Genomic DNA, 20,197 nt, shown 5'->3' with positions numbered 1-20,197 from the left:
ATTTAAGGCTGAGGTAGATTCGTGATTATTAGGGGAATTAGGGATTACAGGGAACATGCAGTAAAGTCAATGTGAGTAATAACAGAGCAGGCACAAGGGGCCGGACAGCCTACTCTTGTTCCTATTTCTTATAGTCTTATGGACTAGACTCAATAAATGCAGGAAGGATGTTCCAATTACCACAGAGTCCCAAACCAGGGGTCACAGTTTAACGATATAGGGTAGGCAATTTAGAACTGAAATGAGAACAAATCTCTTCACTCAGAGTGGCAAACCTGTGGAATTCTCTGCTACAGAAAGTGACTGAAGTCAAAATATTAAATATTTTCAAGAAGGAATTAGATATGGGTTCTCAGTGCTCAAGGTATCAAAGGTTGTGGGGAGAAAGCAGGAACATGGTACGGAGTTGTATGATTAGCCATATGGAATGGCGGAGCAGGTCTGAAGGGCCAGATGGCCTATTCCTGCAACAATTTTCTATGTTTCTATGTAAGGAAGCTATTCATTTCTGAGATATGAAAAGAGCATGTGTTTTTTTTAAAGTGAATATGTGCTTTTCCTTAAAGATATATGGAAAGGGGGTAGCACATTGGTGATGTCAGTGGACTGGTAATCCAGAACTGAAATATTCCAGTTCAAGAAAGAGTCATACCAGACTTGAAATTTAAAGTCTTTTTCTCTTTCTACAAATGATGCCAGATTGGTTTGGTTTCTCTGGCATTCTCAACGTTTTGAAGACATAGGTTCAAATTACACCATGAAAGATGATGAAATTTGAATTAAATGAAAAATATGAACAAAGAAGAGCTATTCAATATAATGATGTGTGTAAAAAGCCACCTGCTTAACAAGGAACCTCTTGTTATTTTCAGTTAGTTGATTAAGAAGATCACCAATATCACAGAGAGATGACCTCCTTCATGGCCTGTTTCATTACCTGGCATTGAACTGACTCTTCTTTCACTTCTTCCTTGCATTTACCCAATTTTTCACCATTTGAGGATCTGCCTTCTTGATGCTATATCCCCTCTGATTCTAATTGTCTTTTAATACCCATGTTATCCATCAGTGCTTCTAAACCACATGCCCATAGATCTCTGGGGTTCAGTTGAAACTTTCTAGAGTTCTGCAAAGTAGATAAAAAGTAGATCACCCAAGTAGATAAAAGAGAGAAAAACATATAGGGAAAGATAAAAAGAAGCATTCCACCCACTCTGTGTAAATAAATGATAGTGTTAATCCACTTAGAATAGCTGGCAAGATTTATAATCTAGAATATTTTACTTTCTTCATAGTGATAGCTATCTCAAAGAAATACCTTTTAGTGGGGAGTCTCACACTTTATTTTAATAAATGTGTCCACTACTTTTTTTCATTTATATAATTGATTTGGATGTGAGCATAAGAGGTATAGTTAGTAAGTTTGCAGATGACACCAAAATTGGAAGTGTAGAGGACAGCGAAGAGGGTAACCTCAGATTACAACAGGATCTTGACCAGATGGGCCAATGGGCTGAGAAGTGGCAGATGGAGTTTAATTTAGATAAATGTGAGGTGCTGCATTTTGGGAAAGCAAATCTTAGCAGGACTTATTCACTTAATGGTAAGGTCCTGGGGGGTGTTGCTGAACAAAGGGACCTTGGAGTGCAGGTCCATAGTTCCTTGAAAGTGGAGTCACAGGTAGATTGGATAGTAAAGAAGCCGTTTGGTATGCTTTCCTTTATTGGTCACAGTATTGAGTACAGGAGTTGGGAGGTCATGTTGCGGCTATATAGAACATTGGTTAGGCCACTTTTGGAATATTACTTGCAATTCTGGTCTCCTTCCTATCGGAAAGATGTTATGAAACTTGAAAAGGTTCAGAAAAAATTTACAAGGCTGTTGCCAGGGTTGGAGGATCTGAGCTACAGGGAGAGGTTGAATAGGCTAGGGTTGTTTTCCCTGGAGTGTCGGAGGCTGAGGGGTGACCTTAGAGAAGTTTACAAAATCATGAGGGGCATGGATAGGATAAATAGATAAAGTCTCTTCCCTGTGGTGGGGGAATCCAGAACTAGAGGGCATAGGTTTAGGGTGAGAGGGGAAAGATATAAAAGAGTCCTAAGGGGCAACCTTTTCACGCAGAGGGTGGTACGTGTATGGAATGCGCTGCCAGGGCAAGTGGTAGAGGCTGGTACAATTGCAACATTTAAAAGGCATCTGGATGGGTATATGAATAGGAAGGGTTTGGAGGAATATGGGCCAGGTGGTAGCAGGTGGGACTAGATTGGGTTGGGATGTCTGGTCGGCATGGACAAGTTGGACCGAAGGGTCTGTTTCCATGCTGTACATCTCTATGACTCTATAAATGAGGAGACCAGGTGAGAGGCCAGTGACTGCTGAGATACATGCAATTCATGCTGTTTGATTAGCCAGTCTTCTATTGAGAGGAGATTTCAAACAACAAATTGTTATCTTTTCTTTTTTGTTCCAGGCATCGAATTTCCAAGTCCAAGTTCAGGTCAGTTAACACCTAATATATTTGATACAATCTTTATTTTTAATCATTTCTATTTACAGTAATATTCCTGTTGCGAGCATTAATTCAAAAGTAGCTTGATTTGTCTACCAGTAAAGACAATAAACATTATTTAAGATGATTTTTGCATCTTCTGTTTTTATAGAATTATTATCAGTGTCATTTAAGAAAAATTGCATGCATAACAAAATTGGTTTCATGTTGCAATACCATTTACATAAATGATATTAAACATGGCTGTAACTTGAAAGTTATGTAATGATTGTAGCAATAGAAATCAATAGGAACTCCTAAATCAGAGAAATATTTTATTTGCATCTACCTATCTACCCCATTAAGTATTTTATAGGTATCAATCAGGTCACCTCTCATTCTTAAAAACTCTAGAGGAATAAGAGAATGATCAGGGAGAAGGTAGGGCCGATCAGGGATAGCGGAGGGAACGTGTGCGTGGAGTCTAAGCAGATAGGGGAAGTCCTAAATGAGTTTTTTGCTTTGATTTTCACCAAGGAAAGGGAACTTGTTGTAAATGAAAACATAGAGGAGCTGGGATACAGTCTTGACCAGATCAAGATTGATGAAGATGATGTGCTAGAAATTTTGGAAAACATTAAGATTGATAAGTCCCCAGGGCCAGACCAGATTTCTCCTAGGCTGCTCCGGGAAGCAAGAAAGGAGGTTGCTAAGCCGCTGGCGAGGATATTTGTCCTCACTCTCCACGGGAGTTGTACCGGAGGATTGGAAGGAGGCGAATGTTGTTACACTTTTCAAGAAGGGTAATAGAGAAATCCCTGGCAATTACAGACCAGTCAGTCTCACATCTGTGGTCAGCAAAGTTGTGGAAAGAATTCTGAGGGACAGGATTTATGACTATTTGGCAAAGCATAGTGTGATTAAAGGCAGTCAGCATGGCTTTGTGAGGGGCAGGTCATGCCTTACAAATCTTATTGAGTTCTTTGAGGAGGTGTCAAGACAGTCGATGATGGTCGAGCAGTGGATGTGGTGTATATGGATTTCAGCAGGGCATTTGATAGGGTTCCCCATGGTAGGCTCAGTCATAAAGTCAGGAAGTATGGGATGCAGGGAGATTTGGCTATCTGAATTCAGAATTGGATGGCTGACAGAAGGCAGAGAGTGGTTGTAGATGGAAAGCATTCTGCCTGGAGGTCAGTGTTGAGTGGGGTCTCGCAGGGCTCTGTTCTTGGGCCTCTGCTTTTTGTAGTTTTTATAAATGATTTGAATGAGGAGGTTGAGCAGTGGATTAATAAATTTGCAAAGTTTGGAGGTGTCGTTGATAGTATAGAGGGCTACTGCAGGCTGCAGCGTGACATAGACAGGATGCAGAGCTGGGCTGGGAAATGGCAGATGGAGTTCAACCTGGATAAATGCAAAGTGAAGCATTTTGGAAGGTTGAACTAGGATACTGAATATAGGATTAAAGACAGGATTCTTGGCAGTATGGAGGAACAGAGGGATCTGGGTGTGCAAGTACATAGATCCCTCAAAGTTGCCACCCAAGTGGATAGGTTTGTTAACAAAGCATATGGTGTTTTGGCTTTCATTAACAGGGGTATCGAGTTTAAGAGCTGTGAGGTTTTGCTGCAGCTCTACAAGTCACTGGTGAAACCACACTTGGAATATTGTGTCCAGTTCTGGTCGCCCTAGTATAGGAAAGATACAGAGGCTTTGGAGAGGGTGCAAAGAAGATTTACCAGGATGCTGCCTGGACTGGAGGGCTTTCCTTATGAAGAAAGGTTGAATCAGCTCGGACTTTTCTCTCTAGAGAGAAGGAGGAAAAGAGGAAACCTGATCGAGGTGTACAAAATAATGAGAGGAATAGATAGAATCAATAGCCAGAGACTTTTCCCCAGGGCAGGATTGACTGGTACGAGAAGTCATAGTTTGAAGATATAAGGAGGAAGGTATAAAGGAGACATCAGAGGTAGGTTCTTTACGCAGAGAGTTGTGAATGCATGGAATGCGTTGCCAGCTGAGGTGGTGGAAGCGAAGTCACTGGGGACATTTAAGCAACTGCTGGACATGCACATGGATAGCAGTGAGTTGAGGGGTGGGTAGGTGAAGTGACTATATTTTACATTAGGATTAAGTCTCGACTCAACATCGTGAGCCTAGGGCCTGTTCTATGCTGTACCTTTCTATGTTCTATGTTCTAATACAGACCCAGTTTGCCCAATCTCTCTTCGTAGAACATCCCCACCATCCTGGGAGCCTTTGTCACATTTCCTCTCTGACAATATTATCTTTCCTGAGATAAGGAGACGAAAATTGCACACTACATCTGATATGGTCTCACCAAGCTCCTCTGTAAAGATTTCACTTCTCCTGTACTCAGATAACTTTCATACTTTGACCAGTAGCAATAGGTAATATCTTAGCACTTAAAGTTCAGAAGTAATCTTGTCTTCTTTTTTAAAAATCCTTTTACCACCATTCATTTTGGCGAAGTATCTACCATGCTATTGTCAGTGTTTCCACTCTGTTACTGGGCTGAACACCCCATTTAGTAATTGTGATACAGCCATTTGATCTGAAATGATTTCCAGCCACCATCTTCCTTTCAGTACCTACTGTTTCTTCAACCAAGTGCTTCAATCTCAATCTTGATCCAGTACATCTCATTAAACCAGTAGCCTATCAACAACACCTCTCCCCATTCCATATGGTGTTCCAACCTCCTAGCACTATTCCCATCACAAACATTCTTCTGACTCCTGAGTGTCTATGCACAAAACTGTAAAGGGTTAGTTTGTGTTATTCAGAGGATTTCTCACTAGTTAATGATTGAGTAAAGCAGAACACAAAAGTGACTTTTGAATTTAAAAATAATTTAATTGTCTGTATCTTATAGCCAATTGTAAATTCTCATTTGTTTTCTAATACGAATAAAGAAATATTGCCCTGAGCCAAAAGAGCCAAATGTTGTTTATACTCTTAACAATTGTCATTCCAATATTAACAAATGAACTGACTGTGTGGTGTGAATACATAATATGCTGAAATTGAGTCATTAACAAAATTATGATGTTGTTTAAGGTATTTTAACAAGCTATTAAAAGCTTGCTTTGCAACATATCAATGCATTGCAGGTTGACATGTAAGATCATTTGACAGGTCTAGGTATGTAATTAACTTTAAGATATCTTGTTAGTATGTAATTTTTTTTAATTAATGGCATTATCAGCTGCTTGTAGTATATGTGGCAGGAATGCTAATTTCTGTTCAAAGTCACATAGCAACCATGTGTCACCTATCCTCTGAGAACGTCCTACTGTGACCTAATTATGTACGAGACTCAAAATAAGAGGTTTGTGGTCTGCTGGTAAACAAGTCAATGAGTGACACCAACCATAATAACCTTTCAGTTTGGCAGTCATTGGAGTTTTATCCTGGTTAATACTGCAGCATTATCACATCATGCAAATAAATTGCATTTTCCAAGCTACTATTTCAAAAATATTTTGAAGTATTTGATTTTTTTTTGCTCTACTATGTTTTTGATAACTTTTCACCCTGCAGCATACCAAATGCATTTTTCTAATTTGTTTTTCACAGAGTGTGGGTGTCACTGGCTGTGTCAGCATTTATTGCCCATCCCTAATTTGCCTTGAAAAGGAGGTGTTGAAAAGTTAATTTCTTAAAGCTTTGCAGCATATGTCATGAAGATATACCAATAAAATACACATTTTAGCAACAGTGAAGAAATGACATTTTGGATCCAAGATAGCATGGAGGGTGACTTTGAGATGGGAACTTGCAGGTGGTAGTGTTCCTATGGATCTACTGTCCTTGTTCTTTGAGCCAGTTAAGGTCAGGATTTAAGGTGTTATGTAAGGAGCTTTGTTTGCCACAATACATCTTACAATACACACTGCTGCCATTGTGCATCAGTAATAGAGGAAGTAAATATTTAAAATTTAAATGAATATTTAAGTGCTATTTATGTTTAAAAGGTATCCAGCAATGATATTATTTGATTACTAATAACTGTGTAAGTATGGGTCAATTTGTCTTGCCTCTGATTGTACCTTATTCCAAAATGCTGCACCAATTCGCCTGCCAATGAGAAGTACTTATTCATATTTCACAAGTCTAGTAGCATAACTGAATGTTGCAACCCTTCACTGGAAAGTAACGCGAAATTTATATTATTTTTTTTGTCATCCTTTGTTAGAATATCTTACTTTCTTTCACTTTCACCTTTGCTTACAATAGACTGACCAAGGTGTCCAACTTATTATGTAAAAATTGTAAGTATGTCTCTCTGGGGTTGGTTTCCACCATCAAACATGGTTTGTAATCTGGTGGAGTGGATCAACCATTTCTTTGTAGAACCCACTGGATTTTTATTACATAGATTCAGACAATTTTTAAAATGGGCAGGTGATCTATTCTATGAGATTAGTAATCAGATGGTGACCATAATAATCCAACCCTTTTGATCAATGATACAGCAGATATGTTGTGCCTTAGTCAGCCCTACTTTTTCTGTATACTTTTTCTCCTTCATCAAGTGTCACCTTTTAGTTCAAGAAATTGTGAAATAAGCCAGGGAATGCTTTCTACATTTTCACTCATGTTTTTGTTTGTTACAGTCGATATTGGCGAAGATGGAACCGATTTTGCAGAAGAAAATGTAGAGCTGGAGTGAAATCTAGTGTGTTTTATTGGCTTGTAATATTTCTTGTTTTCTTGAACACCCTCACTATTGCCTCCGAACACTACAACCAGCCTGAATGGCTTACTCTAGTTCAAGGTAATACCAAAGAGGAATGAAAATGTTAGCATGCTGTTTTGTGTATAATGATGGTATCCCAATCCAGCAAAATTTTCTTCATATCAGTAATTTCCTATGCATATTGTACATAAAAGCTATGACATCTGAGTCAGATTTTTTTAAAAAAAATCAATAAGAAGGAAAAAAATCTTTTTATTAGTTGATGTCCTATGACATTAAGCAGTAAGGTGGAGAATATGGTCTTATTCGCATTTATCTCCTGCTAGAATAGCACAGTTACTTGGGGGATGAAGAGGAAGATGCAGTGTCAAAGAGTGTCCATAATTTGCAAGGATGTCAGCAAGGCCACCTCAAACGTCAATGTACTCATTAGGTTGGCTTGTATACAAAAGCTACTCTGATCCAAGTGTTGCAGACAGGAACTGGAAGTTCTGCCAATGTAAGGATCCCAATCCCAGAACAAATTCAATTCCTAGACTCTGCATATTCACAGTTATATGCAGTAATCCAAAAGTTATTTTCAACCATTTTACATTTTCCCATGGAGTGCTCTTTTGAAGATGCGTCAGACTGCTGTAAAGTAGAAATTATTGGTGAGACCCTTTCCTTTTACATTATTGGTCTCCCTATAAAACCCTTGAAAGGATCACAGCTTGTTAATGTAATGTAACTGAGCTTTCATTCTGTATGTGTACATTACTGAAAAGCTTTAGTTCTCAAATACAAATTTGGTATTCATGGAATGTAAAATATCTCCAACATGATAAATATGATATTTTTTAATTGATCATGATATTTCATCAATTTGTGGGTGATAGCCAAGGATCTGTATCTCTGCCCAGAGGGACATGATAATGTCTGTCCTCCATCTTTCAAGGAGAACTGACTACAACTGTCTCTGCTTACATCAATGCCTCCTGCTCATTCACGCAATGCTTTACTTTATGCCACCCATTCTAAGATGATTTGAGAACTCACTGAGATGAGGTGCCTGCACTGGTGGAAATTGTACTCAAGTGAAGTCAAGATGCAGACTGCCATGCTTCATCTTCTGGGAACAGCTTCCTCCCTGCAGACACAGCCTCTACTCCACAGCTGACCCCATGAAGACATAAGTAGTGAGTCACAAGGATGCATCTCCATCAGCAGATGCTTCTGTCAAATTGAATCATGAAAATACAGTTGGTGTATTAGCATACCATTGACTGAGGTGAGATTTGTAAACCTTTTATCTGGGTACTTTGAGATAATTTCACCCTGTCCTTGACAGATTTCTATCTCCCATTGTCCACTCTAGGTTACAGCACAAAAGGAAGCCATTCAGCCCAGCCTTTCATATATGTACGAGCTCCCTGACAGAGTAATTCCTTCCAGCCATGCCACTTCCCTCTCTCCATTGCACTGGACCATCTTTATCTTCAAGTAATCATCCAATTCCCACATAAATGCCTTGAAAAAACCTACTTCCATTTCACTGTTAGGCAATGCATTGCAGATACTAACTAATTGCTGTGTGTAAAAGGTCATCCTCATGTTATTATTACTTCTTTTGCAAATCAACACATATTTGTGCCAACTGCATAAGAAGTAAAGAAAGCAGCATGCGACAGAGAAAGCTAAGTGATTCCACAACCACCAGAGCAGATCTAAACTCTGCCATCCTGCTACATTTAATTGCAAATAGTGGTAGATGCTTAAGCACCTCACTGGAGGCAGGGGCTCCACTAATATTCCCATCTTCAATGACGGGGAAGCCCAGCACACCAGCAAACATGTCAAGGGTGAAGCATTTGCAAATATCCTTGACTAGAATGTTGAGAGGATGATTAATCTGGGCCTTCTCCAGAAGTTTGCAGCATCACAGCTGTCAGAATTCTGCCAAATCAATCTATTCCATGTGATATAAAGAAATAGTTAATGGCATGGATTAATGCAAAGGCTCTGGGCCCTGACAATTTTCCAGCAAAGTATTAAAGACTTGTGCTTCAGAATTTACTACACCACAAGTCAAGTTGCTGCAGAAGAGTTACAACATTGGCATCTGTCCAAAGATGAGGAAAATTGTTCAGGTACTTCCTATCCATTAAAAGTAGAAAAAAAAACAACTTGGCCAATTATCACCCCATCAATCTACTTTAAATTATTTAAAGGTGTCTTTGTCGGTGCTGACCAGTGGCAGATACTCAAAAATAATATGTTCACTAACAGTCAGTTTGGGTTCCACCAGGCCAACTTAGGTCTGATTTCATTACAGTTTTGGTGCAGAAATGGACAAAATAGCTGAGTTCAAGAGAGCAGTGAGCATGGTTGTACTTGACCAAATATAGCAATAAAGGAGCTTTAGCAAAACCACAATCAGTAATTGGAGTCCATTGTTTTGAGGCATATCAAGCACAAAGAAGGATTGTTGTGATTGGTGAAGATCAGTCAGCTCTGTCACAGGGCATTGTTTCAAGTCACAGAGGAATTTTATTATGAGGAGCGTTTGATTAGGTTGGGCTTCTACTTAATAGAGTTTAGAAGAATGTGAGGAGACCTTCATGAAACAACAAGATTTTTAGGGCCTTGACATGATAGATACAGTGAGATTGTTTTTCCCTTTGGGCGAGTCTGGGACCAGATGGTGTATTATCAGAGGAAGTGGGGGTCAACCAATTAAGACAGCGATGAGTAGGAATTTCTTCTCTAAGAGGATGATGAATCTAGAATTCTTTACCATAGATGGCTGTTAAGGCTGAGTCATTAAGTGTATTTAAGGCTGAGATAGACAGAGTTTTAATCGGTAAGTGAATCAAGGGTTATAGAAATAAAGCATGTATGTAGAGTTGAGGATTATCAGATCAGCCATCATCTAACTGAATGGCACAGTGAATTTAGTGGGCCGAATGCTCTGAACGGGCGGCACGGTGGCTCAGTGCCTCACAGCACCAGGTGCCCAGGTTTGATTCCAGCCTCTGGCGACTGTCAGTGTGGAGTTTGCACATTGTCCCCGTGTCTGTGTGGGTTTCCTCCGGGTGCTCCTGTTTCCTCCCAAAGTCCAAAAATGTGCAGGTTAGGTGGATTCGTCATGCTAAATTGCCCATAGAGTCAGGTGCATTAGTCAGGGGGAATGGGTCTGGATGAACTACTCTTCGGAGGGTCGGTGAGGACTATTTGGGCCGAAGGGTCTGTGTCCATACTGTAAGGAATCTAATCTAGTCCTATTTCTTGTGATCTTAGAAGTCACATAAGGGCCAGGTAATGATCATCTCCAGTGAGGGAGAATTCAGTCATTATCTCTTGACATTTAGTGACATTACTATTACTGAATCCTCCATTAAAGATTCTTCCCATTGACTAGAAAGTGAACTTGACCAGGCACATAAGTATTTTGCCTTAAAGAACAGGTGAGAGATTCAGAGTAAAAGCCAAAATTGCAGCAGAAACCCAGCAGGTCTGGCAGCATCTGTGAAGAAAAAAACAGAGTTAACATTTTGACACCAAAGTATTATTTTCCTTGGGTTCTAAAGAAAGGTTTTCAAACTCAAAACATTAATTCTGTTTTTACCTCTCCACAGACCTGCTGAGTTTCTCCAGGATTTTGTGACTTCATTTCAGAATTCCCACAGCTGCAGTATTTTAATTTTATCAAATGCTGAGAATTCTGCTTGACTCCTCAAAGTCTGTATACGCAAGAGAAGCATGCATTATGACGGAATCCTGTCTGCTTGCTTGGATAGGTACACCTCCAAAAACACTAAAGAGGCTTGAGACCATCAAGCAGCTTGCTTGATCAGCATCCCATGCAACACCTGCAGCATCAATCCCCAACCCCCCACCATTGATGCACAGCGGCAGCTGTGTATACTATCTACAAAATACACTGCAGCAACTAATGAAGGTTCCTTAAAAAGCATCTTACAAACCCATGAACTCTACAACCTGGAAGAATAAGGATACCTGATACATGGGAACACCACCAGCTAGATGCTTCCCTCCAAGATCAGATTATCTTGACTTTATCATCATTCCTTTGCTGTCACTGGGTCAAATTCCTGAAACTCCCTTTCCAGTACAACATAGACTTCAACAGTTCAAACAGTGGTTTGCCACTACTTTCTCAAGAACAATTAGAGATAACCAATAAAAATTCTATATCCAATAAATAAGCTAACAACAAAGCTTCAGCATAGCTGTTTCCAGGTGCATTCTCAATGGACATGCCTCACAAATCAGAACTGACTTGTCAACCAGTCCACATGTCCCCTTCTGGGGGAGTGGTCACCTAGACCTGCAATGGAGCACCTTTACTGGACTGCTCAGCAGCTGGCTTGGATTTGTAAATACATTCAAGCATGACATCACAGGAAAGTCCTAAGTAGATTAGTTGTTGCGTAGATTTATTAGGAACTCCAGTAATTTTAAAATATTTAAATTTATAAACTAGTACAATTAAAGTAAATGTTTTGAGGTAGAGGAGAGGGAGAGACCTGATTTGTGAATAATGGGGAGGAATTTCTACTTTCTACTAATCTGTAGTTTGTAATTTGTAGTATAAGACTAAAACTAAAATAAATAAAGTATAAGATCAAGATATAATAGGGCAACACAGTCAAGTGGAATGCCCATCGGTGGTATGTTGGGAGTCATGCACATTCACAGGTGAAAGTGAGGACTGCAGATTAGAATCAAGAGTGTGGTGCTGGAAAAGCACCGCAGGCCAGGCAGCATCCGAGGAGCAGGAGAGTTGACATTTTGGGCAAAAGCCTGATGAATGGTTTCTGCCCGAAACGTTGACTCTCCTGCTCCTTGGATGATGTCTGACCTGCTATGCTTTTCCAGCACCGCACTCCCGATTCACATGATCCTGATGAGACCATGTCTAAGAAATACCACCAGCTGAACAAGCTTGAGCTCTGGGTAGGAGTGAGAGTCACTGAGGAGTTCATCTGTGAGTCAAAAAAACTGTATAGACAGCACATTCAGAAAGATGATCACACCACAACTTGGAGTCAAGCAGGTGGATAGGGAATTGGTGAATACCATGCTGTCTGCAAAATAGTACAGAAGTCCCTAGAGACCTTATTCACTAAGCGGTTTTCTGTTCTTGATACTAGTGAAGGAAACAGCTCCTGGAGAAGTGCAACAGGAGCCAGGCATGTGGCACCGAGAGTGACCTAGTTTTACAGAGGGAAGGAAGAAAAGTGGAATTGTGGTATTGATATAATTCTTTAGCAATACAGTTAGACGTTTCTGCAGAAATTGATGTGATTGGAGGATGGTATGTTGGCTTCTTACTGCTGAGATAAAGGATATCACAGAACAGCTGCAGCACATGCTTCTGGAAGTTGGTCTATATTGGTACTAAAGACTAAAGAAGGGGGATGCAATCCTGTAATCAGAATGTGTGGAAAATTAGCAAGCACAACTTCTAACGTTGTGATCTCCAGATTATTCCCCAGTGCCACATGAGTACAGAAATAGGAAGATAAAAAATTTGAATGCATCACTGACCAATGCTGTATGAGAGAGGCTTTAGGTTTCTGGGACACTGGAACTTGTTCTTGGGGAGATAGTACTTAGCTGAAAATGTGTTGCTGGAAAAGCGCAGCAAGTCAGGCAGCATCCAAGGAACAGGAGAATCTACGTTTCGGGCATAAGCCCTTCTTCAGGAATCAGGAGGTAGTACTTATACAAGCTGGATGAGTGACATTTGAACAGAGCCAAGACTGACTTTCTTGTGGGCATTTTGAGGTGCTAATGGGGAGGATTTAAACTAAGCAGGACTATAGGAACCATCAGAGAATATTAGAAAGTAATACCATGTGCATAAAATACTGAAGAGGCAGATTGGGAAAGAGAATAACAAGTTGTTTTACAAAAATTGATTTCATATCATGATCTATTGCGCTCATATCTCTACTTCATTTGGTTTGCTATTTTTTCAGATGACATAAATAATGATTTCACTTCCTGCTCCTCAAAGTTTGGTAGGACTTGTGCAAATGTAAATGTTTCCTGACTGGACTTTGGATTATGATAGGAACTTTCCCCATCAAAGCTTTCTTTGGCTTCCAAGGTCTCCTTCCTCATTTGCATCATTTTAAGGATTATTTTCTTTAGATTAAATTCCGTCCAGTGTGGAAACAGGCCCTTCAGCCCAACCAGTCCACACCGAACCCCAAAGAGTAACCCACCCAGACCCATTTCCCTCTGACTAATGCACCTAACAATATGGACAATTTACCATGGCCAATTGTCCTGACCTACACATCTTTGGACTGTGGGAGGAAACCAGAGGACCTGGAGGAAACCCACGCAGACACGGGGAGAACGTGCAAACTCCACACAAACAGTTGCCTGAAACTGGAATCAAACCTGGGACCCTGGTGCTGTGAGGCAGCAGTGCTAACCACTGAGCCACCATGCCGCACCAAACAAAGGAGGGAGCACTCAAGCAACGCTGCTTTCTTTCTCTTTTTCACACATCTCTTGTTCTAGCCTTCTCATTTCCATTTGCATCATTTATAAATTTGTCTTTATAATTCACTTTTCCACCTGTGGAAACTGTGTTAACTGTATCTTAATATTAACTGACTACAATGTCTCACCACTGGACTACATGGTCTCTTCTGTACTTTTTCAAAGCCCAGTTGCTGGGCAAGTACTTGAATTACCTACACTTCTGAGTTCTGAGAGACAACTTCATTTCTATCTTATTTGTCAATTAAATTACTTAGCTTTTGCAATCTTTCATAGGTTCAGCAGGGACTTCTGATTAATCTGCAGAAAGCTTTAGTAGCTTCTAGTGCTAACATTTCTTAAAGGAAACCCTGGTATTTGACATTTTATCCTTTGTTGGTTACATTCGCTCCATACCCAATCTTAATTGTTCCAAATTATCCCGATCAGCCTTAAATTTTGTCATGACTCATTGGCATGGTTCACTGAAAATCGAGTTTCACTACTTCTGGAGTTATTACAAATGTGAAAATTTGACTAAACCACTCAATTGCCCAATTTTACCTGACTGTCTAATTCTAGTTGAAAAAAGTGTACATCGGTTTTGTTTCATTTACAAGAAAACAAGTATTTATCATAACCAAACTGCTTTTAACCAATGGCAAAAATATAGGTAAGTTGAATAGCTAATTTATAACTCTGTATCTTAAAAACTTATCATTCCCAAACAAATACAGACAGACACACAAAGAGACAAGACACACCATTAATGCTGGGAAAGAAAACAATGTCAGAGAATCACACAACACCAGGTTATAGTCCAACAGGTTTAATTGGAAGCACTAGCTTTCGGAGCACCGCTCCTTCATCTGGTGGAGTACACAATTGTAAGACACAGAATTTATAGCAAAAGTTTACAGTGTGATATTACTGAAATTATACATTGAAAAATACCTTGATTGTTTCTTGAGTCTCTCATCTGGAAGAATGACCATGATAGTTTCACTTCTTTCATATGTAAATCACAAAACTTTTTAAAAAGTTACATTCTCAGTTTAACTGTAACAATTGGGGTCAGTGCAGATAAGATGTTCAAGGTGTTAACCCCCTGTATTCCCTGTCTGTGCCATAATGTTTAGACTGATTCTAATCTAAAAGGTGAGTTAACAGAGTCTTACATGGATTCATGCTCAAAAACTGCAAGAATCCATGTAAGACTCTGTTAACTCACTTTTTAGATTAGAATCAGTCTAAACATTATGGCACAGACAGGGAACACAGGGGGCTAACACCTTCAACATCTTAACAACTTATCTACCTGACACCAATTGTTACAGTTCACCTGAGAATGTAGCTTTTTAAAAAGGTTTTGTGATTTACATATGAAAGAAGTGAAACTATCATGGTCATTCTAACAGATGAGAGACTGAAGAAACAACCAAGGTATTTTTCAGTGTATAATTTCAGTTACATCACACTGTAAACTTTTGCTATAAATTCTGTCTCTTACAATTGTGTACTCCACAACCACCTGATGAAGGAGCGGTGCTCTGAAAGCTAGTGCCTCCAATTAAACCTGTTGGACTATAACCTGGTGTTGTGATTTTTTAACTTGGTTCACCCCAGTCCAACACCGGCACCTCCAAATAATGTTAGAGAAGCACAGTTCTGGTACCAATCCTCCAGATCATACATGTTGATGAATTGTTTTCATTTAGGTCTTTGCAATCCCTTCCAGCCCTCTGCTGATTATGGGTATGACATTATGGGTATACCAAATCTCAGTCTCACATTCAGTGATTGAGGGTTTACCCTTTAATAGCATTTAGAGGTAGTTTTCCCTGTAAGAGATGCTTACAGAGACTGATGAGACAGAATAGCTAGCTGATAAGAATTTTAGTTTACTTCTCCACAAACAGATGTAAGAGAGAGATGAATGGATGCTTTTTCTTCATAGGCTGCATGTTTCTGCTGTATTATCCACACACAACGCTGTGGCCACTGGCTCAGGAACCAATCAAGTAATTGGATTTTAGATTAGATTTAGATTAGATTAGATTAGATTAGATTAGATTACTTTACAGTGTGGAAACAGGCCCTTCAGCCCAACAAGTCCACACCGACCCGCCGAAGCGCAAACCGCCCATACCCCTACATTTACCCCTTACCTAACACTACGGACAATTTAGCATGGCCAATTCACCTGACCTGCACATCTTTGGACTGTGGGAGGAAACCGGAGCACCCGGAGGAAGCCCACGCAGACACGGGGAGAATGTGCAAACTCCACACAGTCAGTCGCCTGAGGCGGGAATTGAACCCGGGTCTCTGGAGCTGTGAGGCAGCAGTGCTAACCACTGTGCCACCGTGCCGCCCACTGTAGAGGCTGTACTCCCCAGATGAACCATCACTTTAACATTATTCTTAATTAAATACAAGCTGAAGAATGAGAAACACTACTTGCCTATTCGTTCACAACTTCCTTGTGTTCACTCATTGTGCATTCCTTCTGTCTTGCATGCTGTTAAGCTGTAGGGTGAATATTTTTATAAGCATACTCACAAAGCTCTCAATCTCACAAATGTGCCAGTGGTTCCTAAATCTAGATCTCAAGCCACTGCAATCTGTTTCTAGATTAGAGTGGTGCTGGAAAAGCACAGCAGTTCAGGCAGCATCCGAGGAGAAGAAAATCGACGTTTCGGGCAAAAGCCCTTCATAAGGAATAGAGGCAGAGTGCTTGCAGGGTGAAGAGATAAATGAGAGGAGGGTGGAGAGAAAGTAGCATAGATCTATTGTCACATTCACACACACAGGATTATTTAAGGACACTAGAATGGTCATAGCTATCCTACATGGGGCAGAATATGCACTGAGAAGGTCAAAGCTGGCCTGTCATTTTTCTATTTCTTAAATCAGAATTTTCAAACAAAATGAAAATTCAGCCTCTTGACTCTCCACATGCACAGGAATTGAGATGTCATGTTGTAGTTGTACAGGACATTGGTGAGGTCACTTTTGAAGTACTGTGTACAGTCCTGGTCGCCCTGCTATTGGAAGGATATTATTAAATTGGAGAGGGTGCAGAAAAGATTTACAAAGATGTTACTGGTATGGAGGGTTTGAGTTATAAGGAGAGACTGAATAACCTGGGACTGTTTTCAGTGGAGTGTAAGAGATCGAGGGGTGACTTTACACAGGATTATAAAATCAGAGCAAAGGTGTTTTCTCTATGGTTGGGGAGTTCAAAGCTAGAAAGATAATTTTAAGATTATAGGGAAAAATTTAAAAAGACCTGATGGACAACCATTTCACACAGAGCATGGTTCCTATGTGGAAGGAACTGCCAGAGAAAGTGGTAGATGCAGGTACAGTTTCAACATTTAAAAGGCATTTAGCCAGGTACCGAATAGGAAAGGTTTAGAGCTTCATGGGCCAAACACAGGCAAATGGAGTAGTTTAGTTTGAAAAACTTGGTCAGTATGGGTGAGTTGGACCAAAAGGTCAGCTTCCATGCTGTAGGATTCTATGGCTCTATGACCCAGTCAGGTTCAGAAATCAGTTCCAGATTTCACACTTGTCGATTGGGTGGTCTGTTGAAATTATCCCAAATCCCAATCATGAATAAATTAATGAAGTGATCAAAATGTTCCTTATACATTATTAGTCTCACTGTAGAAACCCTTGAAAAATTTATATAGTATTCACAAGCTGTAACTGGATTTGAATAGTATGTTAAGTTAATAATTATTGTTGAAAAGCTCTCTGGCTGTGCATTACTGATAATGGCAGTTCAGATTTCTACATCGTATTAAATTTTAAATTTTAAACAAATGATATTTACAATAGTTAAATTTCTACTTAATTGCATGAATATGTCTCAATCATTTATGACAGAGGTGCCGGTGTTGGACTGAGGTGAACAAAGTTAAAAAATCAGACAACACCAGGTTATAGTCCAACGGGTTTATTTGGAAGCACTAGCTTTTGGAACGCCTCTCCTTCATCAGGTGGTTGTGGAGAATAAGATCATGCTCACAGAATTTATAGCCAAAGGAGCCCAGTGTCATGGAGATGTGATACAGTAAACAATCTTGGATTAAAACTTCTATATTTTATAATGGGATATGCTGGTTACTGTTCTTTGATTTGTAAATCTCAGAGCTTCTTTCAAATTACATTCTCAAGAGAGCTCAGGTTTTTAAACAATAGGTGTGAAATCTGTGTCCCAGTGCTATGTCAGACTGACAAAGCCTCTTTATAGTTTTACAGCGTTCTCCATGGATTAATGCAGTTTTTGAGCAAAATAAAATGCAATTCTACAAAAACAAGTTCACCCCATAACCTTAGGAGCATGTAGGAGTGACAGATTGAGTGTGCATATGAGTGTGTACGTGTGGGTGTGAGTGCATGTGATAGAGTGTGTGTGTGTGTATATATGTATGTGTGTAAGCTTGGTTAAGTGTGTGAGTGAGTGTGATGGGGTATGTGTGAGAGGTTGCATGTGTCGGTGTGAGTGCGGGGGGTGTATGTGTGTGCATATGAGAGAGAGAGAGGGTCTGCGTGGGTGTGAGAGTATCGTGCAGTGGGGTCACCTGTGGTGTGACATGAACCCAAAGTCCCGGTTGAAGTCATTCCCCTGGGTACCGAACGTTGCTATCAGCTTCTGCTCAGCCACTCTGCATTGTTGCTTGTCCAGAAGTTTGGCTTGGAGGATGGTCACCCAAAGGTCCGAGGCCAAATGTCCCAGACTGCTGAAGTGTTCCCCAACTGGGAGGGAACACTCCTGCCTGGTGATTGTTGTGCGGTGCCCATTCATCAGTTGTTGTAGCATCTGCTCGGTTTCATCAATGTGCCTTGCCTGTAGTGTATGAGATAGACCATCTTGGCCGAGTCACATGAGTACTTGCCAAGTACATTGTGGGAGGTGTCCCCTTGTGTAATGGTGTTACCCATGTCGATACTCTGACATGTCTTGCAGCAGTTGCTATGACAGGGTTTGTGGTGTTGCTGTCCTGAAGGCTGGTGAGTTTGCTATGAATCATGATCTGTTTAAGGTTTGATGGTTGTTTAAAGGCGAGAGGTGGAGGCGGGGGGAAGGTCTTAGTGAGGCGCTCATCCTCAAGGATAATGTGTTGAAGGTTGCAAAGAACATGACATAGTCGTTCAGTCCCAGGAAGTACTGGACAAAAAAGGATAGCCTTGTCTGTTGTACCCTGTCTATCTCCTGAGGAGGTCCTTACAATTTCTCATTGTGGCACGTCCGAACTGGCGATCAATGAGTTGAGCATGGTACCCTGTTCTTATGAGGACATCTTGAGCGCTTTCTAGTATGTGTCACGTTTCTTCTCATCTGAACAGATCCTGTGTATGTGGAGGGCTTGTCAGTAAGGGATGGCTGTTTTAATATGTTTCTGGTGAAAGCTAGAGAAGTGTAGCATTGTGAGGTTATGAGTGGGTTTGCAGTACAGTGAGATGCTGAGGTGACCATCCTTGATGGAGATGCACGAGAGTAACAATGAGACAGATACTAAAGAGTAGCCCATAGTAAGTCTGATGGTGGGATGAAACTTGTTGATGTCACCGTGTAGTTGTTTCAGTGACTCCTTGCCATGGGTCCAGAGGAAGAAAATGTCGTCAAGATATCTGGTGTATAGTGTTGGTTGGAGGTCCTGTGCAGAAAATAAGTCTTGTTGGAACTTGTGCACGAAGATATTGACATATTGAGGTGCAAATTTGATCCCCGTGGCTATTCCATGTGTCTGGATGAAGAACTGGTTGTCAAAGGTGAAAACATTGTGGTTAGAGATGAAGCGGATGAGTTGTAGCACGATGTTCAGAGATTGGCAGTTGTTGGTATTGAGTGCTGAGGCTGTTGCCCTGATGCCGTCATCATGAAGGTTGCTTGTATACAATGCTGACACATCCATTGTGACAAGGAAGTTCCCGGTTCTGCTGATCCGTGAGTGCTGAGTTTCTGTAAGATATCTGTAGTGTCACGACACAAGCTGGGGGTCCCCTGTACATTGAGTTTCAAGATGCCTTCAACATAGTCAGAGAGGTTCTCACACAGTGTTCCATTGCCTGTTATGACGGAGTGTCCTGGTGTGTTAGCTTTGTGTATCTTGTGATGCAGTAGAAGTCACTACCAGCAGTGATCCCAATGACTCTACTGACAAACGGGTACAGTGATCACAAGGATCTACAGAAGAGCGACCAAATAAGGGGTCGACATGGACCCTACTGCCATTGTACAGGGACCCACAGATTTCTTAGAGAAACTCAGCATCCACGGACCAGTATAACAGGGTACTTTCCTTGTCACAATGGAGGTGTCAGCATTCGACACCAGCAACCCCCATGATGACGGCTTGAGGGCAACAGCCTCAGTGCTCAATACCAACAACTGCCAATCTCCAAGCACCATGCTGCAACCCATCTGTTTCATCCTCGACCACAAAGTTTTCACCTTTGACAACCGGTTCTTC

General features: G+C 40.6%; 1 protein-coding gene across 21 annotated transcripts in view; it reads left to right on the top strand.

The window, feature by feature from the left end:
• The window catches only part of LOC122559424 (calcium voltage-gated channel subunit alpha1 C), a 1,175,809-nt gene that overhangs the window by 633,952 nt on the left and 521,660 nt on the right, over positions 1–20,197 (top strand). For all 21 annotated transcript variants that reach the window (XR_015760447.1, XM_087997307.1, XM_087997306.1 and 18 more), the window contains 2 exons: positions 2,471–2,497; positions 7,129–7,289. Coding sequence is in view for 20 of the 21 variants with exons in the window: in XM_087997307.1 (XP_087853433.1) it covers positions 2,471–2,497; positions 7,129–7,289 (188 nt within the window). In the remaining variant the exon portion in view is untranslated. The remainder of the gene's footprint in view (positions 1–2,470; positions 2,498–7,128; positions 7,290–20,197) is intronic.

This window comes from Chiloscyllium plagiosum, unplaced genomic scaffold, assembly GCF_037043375.1.
Source record: "Chiloscyllium plagiosum isolate Xiang-an unplaced genomic scaffold, Cpla_swu_hap1 HiC_scaffold_19, whole genome shotgun sequence".
In the NCBI taxonomy this organism is placed as follows: domain Eukaryota; kingdom Metazoa; phylum Chordata; class Chondrichthyes; order Orectolobiformes; family Hemiscylliidae; genus Chiloscyllium; species Chiloscyllium plagiosum.
Note: the sequence above shows the minus strand (reverse complement) of the source record. Positions and strands in the feature narration are given on the sequence as shown.